This window comes from Pongo abelii, chromosome 21, assembly GCF_028885655.2.
Source record: "Pongo abelii isolate AG06213 chromosome 21, NHGRI_mPonAbe1-v2.0_pri, whole genome shotgun sequence".
Taxonomy (NCBI): domain Eukaryota; kingdom Metazoa; phylum Chordata; class Mammalia; order Primates; family Hominidae; genus Pongo; species Pongo abelii.
The window spans coordinates 37,949,426-37,959,672 of record NC_072006.2 but is presented as its reverse complement, the minus strand read 5'-3'; the positions used below and the strand labels follow the sequence as shown (position 1 = coordinate 37,959,672).

General features: G+C 52.3%; 1 protein-coding gene across 9 annotated transcripts in view; it reads right to left on the bottom strand.

Moving 5' to 3' along the window:
- Window positions 1-780: 780 nt before the first annotated feature.
- The window catches only part of ZNF341 (zinc finger protein 341), a 60,144-nt gene continuing 50,677 nt past the window's right edge, over window positions 781-10,247 (bottom strand). For all 9 annotated transcript variants that reach the window (XM_024239129.3, XM_024239130.3, XM_063720611.1 and 6 more), the window contains 4 exons: window positions 9,205-9,337; window positions 4,135-4,246; window positions 3,464-3,534; window positions 781-2,062 (listed from right to left, as the gene is read on the bottom strand). In XM_024239129.3, coding sequence (XP_024094897.3) covers window positions 1,533-2,062; window positions 3,464-3,534; window positions 4,135-4,246; window positions 9,205-9,337 — 846 coding nt within the window. In that variant the 3' untranslated portion in view covers window positions 781-1,532. The remainder of the gene's footprint in view (window positions 2,063-3,463; window positions 3,535-4,134; window positions 4,247-9,204; window positions 9,338-10,247) is intronic.

Sequence of the window (10,247 nt, the reverse complement as noted above, 5' to 3'; positions counted from 1 at the left end):
GACGGCCTCCAGATGCCCATACGAGAGGGATTTCTGATCTTGATTACAACGGATTTGGAGGTGGCTAACAATCCTGAATTCCCACAAGTGATTACAAACCCTGACCCCCATGGGATGTTGTCCTGGACTGTTTTCTGTGGATGGGTGTTCCCAATTTCCTTTCTTTTTTTTCTTTTCTTTTTTTTTTTTTTAAATCTTTGAGACAGGGTCTTGCTCAGTTGCCCAGGCTGGAATGCAGTGGCACAATCTCAGCTCACTGCAGCCTCGACCTCCTGGGCTCAAGTGATCCTCCCACATCAGCCTCCAGCATATCTGGGACTGCAGGCACCCACCACCACGCCCAGCTATTATTTTTTTTTTTTTGAGACAGGGTCTCACTCTGTCTCCCAGGCTGGAGTGCAGTGGCACGATCTCAGCTCACTGCAACCTCTGTCTCCTGGGTTCAAGTGATTCTCCTGCCTCAGCCTCCCAAGTAGCTGGGAATACAGGTGTGCGCCACCACACCCGGCTAATTTTTGTATTTTTACTAGAGACGAGGTTTTGCCATGTTGGCCAGACTGGTCTCAAACTCCTGACCTCAGGTGATCAGCCCACCTTGGCCTCCCAAAGTGCTGGGATTACAGGCATGAGCTGCCATGCCCAGCCTTGCTTCCCTTATCATCTCTCTAGGGCTCCCTGTGTGAGGGGCCCCGACCCCTCAGCCACCACAAGCTTCAGAGGGGAGTGCTGCCACCTAGGGACAAAGAAGGAAACTGCCACAGCTTGGCCAGGCCACCCGGACATGTTATGACAAAAACATTTACTGAGCACTTTCTGTGTGCCGGGCACCATGCCAAGCCCCTGGTGCACTTCATCATACTGGATCCCCAGGACAACCCTATGAGGTAGTAGTATCGTAAGCCCCATTGTACAGATGAGGAACACAGGGCTCAGAGAAGTGAAGTGACTTGCCCAAGGTCACACAGCAAGTGCATGGCAACTCTTGGATTTGAAGCCAGATCTGTCTCATAGCTGCAGTCTAACCGTGACGCCTGAGTGCTTCCTAAAAGCTACATCACAGAGCTGTCTGAGGACGCTGTGGGGAACCGTCTGTGAAAAGGTCCAACACATAAACTCCGAAGAGTTTGTGGTAGGCCACCTGAAGAACAGCGGACTAGAGGCCACCCAGAGGCAGCCTGGAGGCAGAGTGGGGAGGAACGCCCTGTCTTCTCTCCCAGGGGCCCCAACCACCAGCCTAGACCAGCGGGACTCTGGGCTGCTCAGGCTTCAGCCATCTCTGTCCTGCCACCATGACCCCGCCCAGAAACCGTGGGTGGCCCTGCCCCCAACCCTAGAACGTTGCAGGGCTTTCCGGCAGGAGAGGGGCACAGGAGGGCGAGCATGGGCCGAGGTTTCTGAATGACATTCAGCAGGATTTCTGCCAATGGCTCGATGGCTCGCTTCCACTGGTAGGGATCACCGGTCTGCCCCCAGGGGCCCTGGACCCAAACAGGAGCATCAGGCCTGCCCAGGAAACAGACACCTCAGGTCTGTCACTCGGAGGCCTGGATGTAGACAGGCACAGCGAGCATGGCACATGGGCCCTCGGCCCCGGCCTGCAGCTCCGCCAGAGCCAGGTTGGAGCCCAGCCCCTCAGCGTGTCCAGGTACCACCAGCTCAGGTTCCGCGCCCACCGCACCACCCACAACAATGGACAGCACCGCGTCCGGCTCTGCGAAGGGCGGCTTGCCGGGGACGGCCTCGGGCACCAGCCCAGCCCCTGCATCCTTCAGCTCCTCCAGCCCCAGTGGGTCAGGCAAGGGGGTCACCACCTTGCGCCCACCACTGCTGCAACTGCGGGGGGCTGCCCTCCTCTGGGGGGGCCGCCGGGTTTGCAGGTCCTTGTCCTTTTGGGGGCCAAGACGACAGCGGTGATCTTTGAGGTATTTGTGGCGGGAAAAGCCCTTGGCGCAGCCAGCACAGCGGAACTTGTAGTTGCCCGTGTGGGCACGCTGATGCTCGGCGAGGTGGGCGCGGCGGCTGAAGGACTTGCTGCACAGGGCGCATTTGTGGAGCTTCATGCCTGGAGGGCAAGGGAAAGTCAGTGAGAAGCATCCAGACCTTCACCCCGCAACGGTGCCCTGTGCTGGGAATAAAATCCAGGCTCTTGCCCCACCAGCACCTGTGTGATCTGGCCCCAGCTCTCTCCACCCTCGTCGTCTGCCTTCTTCCAGCCACTCTCTGCGCCAGCCACGCTCGCTGTCCTCAGAGATGCCACGCTGGCTCCTCCCTCTGCGCCTTTGTACTTGCCATTCTCCTCTGCCTGGAACAGCTGCTCACCCCCTGCACCTTGGCTCGCTTTGCCAGGTCACCTCAGGCTCAGAGAGGGGCAGTGACGCCTGAGGCCACCCACAGGAACGTGGCAGCACCAAGACTCCAACCCAGCCCTGTGTGTCCAAGTCATTGACCTACTCTCCTAGTTTTCACACTTTCTTTAGTGACTGACTCCTTTCTGTAAACCTTCTCAAACGGGAGATTTTACACCCCCCAAGGGGACTCGACAATGCCTAGAGACATTTTTGGTTGTCACACCTGTGGCGGGATGCCACTGACACCAGTAGATAGAGGCCAGGGATGCTGCTAAACATCCTACAGGGCACAGGACAGCCCCCAGGACAAAATTATCTACAGGATTACAGGCCAGGCGCCGGTAGCTCACACCTGTAATCCCAGCACTTTGGGAGGCTGAGGTGGGCAGATCACTTGAGGTCAGGAGTTCGAGACCAGCCTGGCCAACATGGTGAAAACCCCATCTCTACTAAAAATACAAAAATTAGCTGGGCGTGGTGGCAGGCACCTGTAATCCCAGCTACTTGGGAAGCTGAGGCAAGAGAATCGCTTGAACCTGGGAGGCAGAGGTTGCAGTGAGCCAAGATCACACCACTGCACTCCACCTGGGTAACAGAGTGAGGCTCCATCTCAAAAAAAAAAAAAATTATCTGGCCCAAAATGTCAATGGTGCCAGGGTTGAAGAACCTTATTTTAGACCTCGGCTGGCATGTGGAAAGCCAGCCAGGCTGCTCTGAGGAGCTGCTGAGAAACTGAGGAGTGGCTTGGAGACCCCTGCCCTGCCCTGCCCTATCAAGGAAGCTTCTTGGCCATGTCTTGGACCTGGCTGGAATCTGATTCCCTCCATACCTCGTCCACACCTCTATCACACTGGGCACTGCTCCACCTGAGTCATATCTGCTCAGGTCAGCTTCCTCCTTGGACTGGGGGACTGTGTCTGATTCATCTCTATTCACCCTAAAGTCCCTAACACAGGCCTGGCTCATAGCCCACATAAGTGAAAGTGCTGGCTGGAATGTGCCAGGCAGGGAAAACAAGCCTCACGGGATATGTCTGCTCTTTCTCCTCCTGGCGGGTCTATCCCAGTGAACTAGAGCTGAACCAGACCCTCTTAGCAGGCCCAAGAGCCACTTACCAGAGTGGGAGAGGATGTGGGCCTTCAGCTTGTCCGGCCGGTTGAACTCCTTACTGCAGCCTGTGTGCGTCCTAAAACCCAAAGCCACCAGTCAGGGGGAGTTCACCAAGCTTAGGATCCTCTTGCTGGCCCCTCCATTAGCCCTGGGCACAAGGGACAGCCTTGTCTACCCTAAGGGCTGGGCAAGGAGGTAGTGTGGGAAGTGAGGCAGGCAGGGCCCAGGACAGGATAAAAGGAGAGAGGCCTGGCCGGGTACAGTGGCTCACGCCTGTAATCCCAGCACTTTGGGAGGCCAAGGTGGATGGATCACTTGCGATCAGGAGCTCGAGACCAGCCTGGGCAATGTGGCAAAACCCTATCTTTACTAAAAATACAAAAATTAGCTGGGCATGATGGCGGGCGCCTGTAATCACAGCTACTTGGGAAGCTGAGGCAAGAGAATCGCTTGAACCCAGAAGGCAGAGGTTGCAGTGAGCCAAGATCTTACCACTGCACTCTAGCCTGGGTGCCTGGGTGACAGAGTGAGACCCTGTCTCCAAAAAAAAAAAAAAAAAAAAAAGGAGAGGCAGAGAGGCCTGCCCTCAGGCCTGACATCTGTCCCACCCTCTCCAGCAGCACCCCTGGAGAATCTGTCCCACTACCCACCCCCCTGCATGGCAGTCTCTACTCACGAGAAAGGGCATTTGTATTTCTTGAAGGGCTCGTGGATCAACATGTGTCTCTTCAGTTTGTCCTTGCGGTTGAACGCAGACTCACACACTGAGCATTTGTAGGGCTTCTCGCCTGCAGCAGACACAGACAGGGAGAGCCAGCACTCGCCAGGAGTCGTAATCCGGGGCACAAGGGTCCCCGCTGGGCCCCTTAGGGAAGCAGCTCCTCTAGGGAGGTGGCCAGGGGAGAAAATAGCCTCTCTCATTCTTCGGTGGCTTTCTTTTGCCAGAGACAAGACAGGGCTATTTTGATAGGATGGTCAGGAGAGGCCTCTCTGATGAGGCCATGCATGAGGAGAGACCTCAGGTCATCAGGGAGATGGTCTGGGCAGCAGGGAAAGTAGGTACAAAGGCCCTGAGGCAGGAGTGCATTTGGCGGTGCTGATGAAAAACAGGGAGGCTGGTGTGGCCAGAGAACAAGGCAGAAGGTGAGGGCAGTGAGCCAGCCAGGCCCACTTTTTTTTTTTTTTTTTTTTTGTGAGACAGAGCCTTGCTCTATCACCCAGGCTGGAGTGCACTGGTGAGATTTCAGGTGAGTCACTGCAACCTCTGCCTTCTGGGTTCAAGCAGTCCTCCCACCTCAGCCTCCTGAGTAGATGGGATTACAGGTGTGTGCCACCACGCCCAGCTAATTTTTGTATTTGTAGTAGAGACGGGGGTTTCACCATGTTGGCCAGGCTGGTCTCGAACTCCTGACCTCAAGTGATCCACCCGCCTTGGCTTCCCAAAGTGCTGGGATTACAGGCATGAGCCACCACGCCTGGCCAGGACTTTGGCTTTTACTCTGAGCCAGAAGAGAAGCCACCAGAGGGTCTGAGCAGCAGAGGGATGGGCTCTGATGTAAGCTTTTAACCTGCTCGAGTGAGGGTGGAGGTGAGGATAACCAGGAAGTAGCCCAGGACAGCCATGTTGGGAAGGCAGAGTCGGCAGCCCTTGCCACTGGATTGGCTGTGGCTGTGAGAGGAGGAGGGGAGTCAAGGATGAGGCGTGGCCTGAGTAGCAAGGTGGCCTCATGGCATTTACGGCAATTCGGTCCACCTCGGGGGACGAGGAATCACACCTTATCAACTGAATCCTTCCAACAAACCAGGAGGCACCGACTCCCATCATCCCCGTTTCACAGATGAGAAAGAAGACTGAAGTTCAGAGAGGTGAAGAGACTGGCTCAGGGGCTACCCCTATGGTTGGGGGAGCTAAGATTCCAGCCCAGCAGCACGATCCAGAGCCCATCTGAGCTACCCAGATCTTCCTGCTGTTAAACCTGTCCTGGGGCAGCTCTTGCCTGATGGGCTACCTGAGAAACCCACAGGAAATCAAGGGAGGTGCCTGCAAAGTTGCTGTGGGGTCACAGCCTGCCCTTTGGAAGGGGCTATTTCTGGGCTGCTGTGACTTCCTGCCATTATTTCCTTTCTGTTCTCCCTCTGGAATGAATAAAGTACTTCTGAAAAAACATCAACCCAGTTGATACGGAAATGCTGGTCCCTGCAATAGAATGCTCTGTGGTCATTAAAAAGATTAAAAAGGTCAATCTGTGTTTCCTGATCTGGAAAGATCTCCTGGACCTACTGCTAGTGGGGAAAGAAAATAGTAGAACAGCTTAACACAATCTCATCTTTCTTAGAAAAAAATATAATCCCTACTGGATATGTAAGCTCCAACAAAAAAAAAAGAAAGAAAAAATACAACCCGCACACCCCAAAAAAGCCCTAGCCATGTGTCTCTGTAAATAAACTGAAGATGCAGGCAGAAAGATGGGGAGGTGTAGGGAGAGGATAGACCAAAGTGTCAGTGGCAACTACAACTTGAAGGGGAAATTTAACATTTTACTTTATGTACTCCTATATTGCTTCCATTTTTATAATAACCATGTATTATTTGTGTGTGTTTTTTGTTTTGTTTTGTTTCGTTTTTTGTTTTTTTTTGTTTTTTTGAGATAGAGTCTTGCTCTGTCGCCCAGGCTGGAGTGCAGTGGTTCGATCTTGGCTCACTGAAACCTCCATCTCCTGGGTTCAGGCAATTCTCCTGCCTCAGCCTCCCGAGTAGCTGGGATCACAGGTGCGTACCACCACACCCGGCTAATTTTTGTATTTTTAGTAAAGACGGGGTTTCATCACGTTGGCCAGGCTGGTCTTGAACTCTTGACCTCAGGTGCTCCACCCACCTTCACCTTCCAAAGTGCTGAGATTACAGGCATGAGCCACCGCGCCTGGCAGTGAGTATTACTTTTGAATAATAATTTTTAAAAGCCATAAAGAGCAATTTGGTAATATCAAATTTACAATGCATTACTTCTTTTCCCTTCTTTATTGTGGAGAAATATACGTAACAGAAAATTGACCATCTTAAGCTTCTTTTAAGTATATAGTTCAGTGGCACTAAGTACATTTGCACCATCATGCAACCATCACCATCATCTGTCTCCAGAATTTTTTCATCATCCCAAACTGAAACTCAGTATTACACATGCATTTTAACCTAGCGTTTCCACTCCTAAGAATATACACTACAGATACATTTCCAAAAGCTTGCCAAGGGACCCACACAGCATTGTGTGTACAAACTAATAGCTGAAATGTAATTTAACGGTTCACACACAGGCTGGGCGCGATGGCTCATGCCTGTAATCCCAGCACTTTGGGAGGCTGGGGCGGGGGGATCACTTGAGGTCAGGAGTTCGAGACCAGCCTGGCCAACATGGTGAAACCACATATCCACTAAAAATACAAAAATTAGCTGGGCATGATAGTGCACACCTGTAATCCCAGCTACTTGGAAGGCTAAGGCAGGAGAATTGCTTGAACTCAGGTGGCGGAGGTTGCAGCGAACCAAGATCGTGCCACTCAGTCTCAAAAAAACAAAAAAGGTTCATACATAGAGAACTGGCTAAATATAAGATGAAAAATTCATTGAGGAAGACTACCCAGATGTGAAAAAGAAGGTGTTGTTGGTAACGTCTTTTTGGGGGGGCCCGGGGGAGGGGGACCCACAGAATTTAGCCTCCAGGGGAACTGTAAGCACACATTCCTTGGGGAACATCGCCAAGGTATATGATAAGAAAAAAAGGCACATAAGTTATAGTATGTGCTCATTTTTGCAAACGTAAGCAAGCGTTTTATATATGTGTAAAATAAAACTAGAAGAATGCAGACTAGACCGCTAACAGTTACCTTTGGGGAAGAGAATTAGGAGTATTTTGCAAACTGCAAACCACAAGTCACACCCTGTTGGTGGTTATTTTAAGAATTAAAAATAGGCTGGGCGTGGTGGCTCGCATCTGTAATCCCAGCACTTTGAGAGGCCAAGGTGGGTGGATAACCTGAGGCCAGGAGTTTGAGACCATCTTGGCCAACATGGTGAAACCCCGTCTCTAGTGAAAATACAGAAATTAGCCAGGCATGTGGTGAGTGCCTGTAATCCCAGCTACTCGGGAGGCTGAGGCACGAGAATGGCTTGAACCTGGGAGGCGGAGGTTGTAGTGAGATCACACCATTGCACTCCAGCCTGGGTGATGGAGTGAGACCCTGTCTCAAAATAAAAATAAAAAATAAAAAAACTAAAATTGAAAAGGACAAAATAGAAAACACTGTTTTGTAAAACTTTTGTTGCAATACATCCTATGCGTGCTTCCTGGGTTGCAATATGAAATGTATTTTTTACCATAGGTCGTAGGAAAGAAAAAAAAAGGAAAAACATTGGATTGTCCATCTGAAGTGAGAGGGAGTTTATTTTTTTATATAGGCTTTTGTCCTGTCAAGGATTTTCCCTCAGGTTTTCTCAACCTTTAGATCCTTTTCAATTAAAAAACAATTTAAAAATTTAACTAATAAAAAAATCTAAAGATTAATAGAAAAGAAAATGTCAGTGTGTTTCAACTGGGGAACCAAGGAGATGGCGTTTTGTTCAGGTTTGAATGGGAACTTACAGTGAGAGCAGTGTCCCCACCACAGGGGGCAGAGTCAAGAGTCCCTCACACAGGCCGGGTGCAGTGCCTTATGCCTGTCATCCCAGCACTTTGGGAGGCCGAGGCAGGAGGATCATCTGAGGTCAGGAGTTCGAAACCAGCCTGGCCAACATGGCAAAACCCTGTCTCTACTAAAAATACAAAAAACTAGCTGGACATGGTGGTGGGAGCCTGTAATCCCAGCTACTCAGGAGGCTGAGGCAGGAGAATCGCTTGAACCCAGGAGGCAGAGGCTGCAGTGAGCCAAGATCTACCACTGCACTCCAGCCTGGGCAACAAGAGCGAGACTTTGTCTCAAAGAAAAAAAAAAAAAAGAACAAAAAGTCCCTTCCACACAACCTCCAGGGGCTCTTCTCTGCTTTAGCGGTGGTGGGAATCCCTTGTTCATGAATTAAGGCAGGTGGGTCAGGGGCCAGGAAGGAGAGAGGAAGGAGGAGCAAGGGGAGAGGCAGGAGGGCTGGAGGGAGACAGAGAGCGACAGAGAGGAGGGGGAGGGGGAGGGGGCTGGAGGGAGAGGGGAGAGGACAGGGGAGGGAGGCTGGAGGGGGCTAGAAGGAGATGGGGAGAGGGAGGGGAAGGGAGGCTGGAGGGAGATGGGAAGGAGGAGGGAGAAGGGGGCTGCAGGGAGATGGGGAAGAGGAGGGAGATGGGGAGGGTGATGGAGATGGGGGGAGAGAGATGGAGAGAGGGAGGGAGATGGGGAGGGGGAAGGAGATGGGAAGAGGGAGGGAGGTGAGGAGGAGGAGGGAGGGGGGAGGGAGAAGAGGAGGGAGAAGGAGAGGGGAAAGGAAATGGGGAAGAGGAGGGAGAAGGGTGCTGGAGGGAGATGGGGAGGAGGAGGGAGATGGGGAGGAGGAGGGAGACGGGGGCTGAGAGAGATGAGGGGAGGGGCTGAGAGAGATGAGGGGAGGGGCTGAGTGAGATGGGGAGGGAGATGGGGAAGCGGAGGGAAAAGGGGCTAAGGGAGACAGGGAGAGCCAGATGGGGATGGGAAGAGAGAGAAAGGGATGAGGAGAGGGGGAGGGGGAGGGGAGGGGCTGGGCTGGAGTTCTCGGGGGCAGGGTACCTACCTGAGTGGATGTGAGCGTGCAGTTTGAGGTAATGCTCCCGCCGGAAGAACTTCTTGCACACCTGGCACTTGAACCTGCCCCCGCTGCTGTGGGTGGGCAGATGACGCCGCAGGTAGCGTTCACAAGGAAACACCTGGGACAGAAGAGGGGCCTTCAGATCTGACTCACTGGGCCCCCCTCCCCTGGCCATCTTCTGAACTCAAAGGTCCCTCGTTTCCAGCCCCTATAGAGACACCTTCCTTTCTGGCTACAAGGGGCCAGGACCCAGAATGTCAGACTCAGCCCTTAGAACTTCATGGCTCCCCACAAGCCCGGACAAAACATGTCTGCCCTGAGCTTTTGCCCGGATGTTCTTCCCACCCAGAGGGCCTTTCTCTCTTTACTGACAAACTCTTACACATCCTTCAAGACCCAACTCGGGTGTCACTGCTCCTGTCAAGCCTTCCCTAGCTCCCTGGTGCTGTGCCCGGCAAAGCCAATTCTGCCTTTGAATGTCCACCCACACTTTTAAGTCAGCATTTAACCCACTGAATGACAGCCCTTTGCTTACACAGGAGCTCCAAGTGGGCAGAGAGGGGCTTTCATTCCCCAGCACAGAGCCTGGGTCAAATGACTGACAAGTAAAAGAATTAATGGAAAATGAGCAAATTTAAAGAAATCAATGGAAAGGTAATTTTTTACTTTTATTTTATTTTATTTTATTTTATTTGAGATGCAGTTTCGCTCTTGTTGCCCAGGCTGCAGTGCAACGGTGCGATCTCGGCTCACTGCAACCTCTGCCTCCCGGGTTCAAGCGATTCTCCTGCCTCAGCCTCCCGAGTAGCTGGGATTACAGGTGCCTGCCACCACTCCCGGCTAATTTTTATTTTTAGTAGAGACGGGGTGTCTCCATGTTGGTTAGGCTGGTCTCTAACTCCTGACCTCAGGTGATCCACCCGCCTCAGCCTCCCAAAGTGCTGGGATTACAGGCGCCCACCATCACACCCAGCTGATTTTTGTACGAAAGGTAATTTTTTTAAAGCCAGAAAACACAGAAGTGAAAA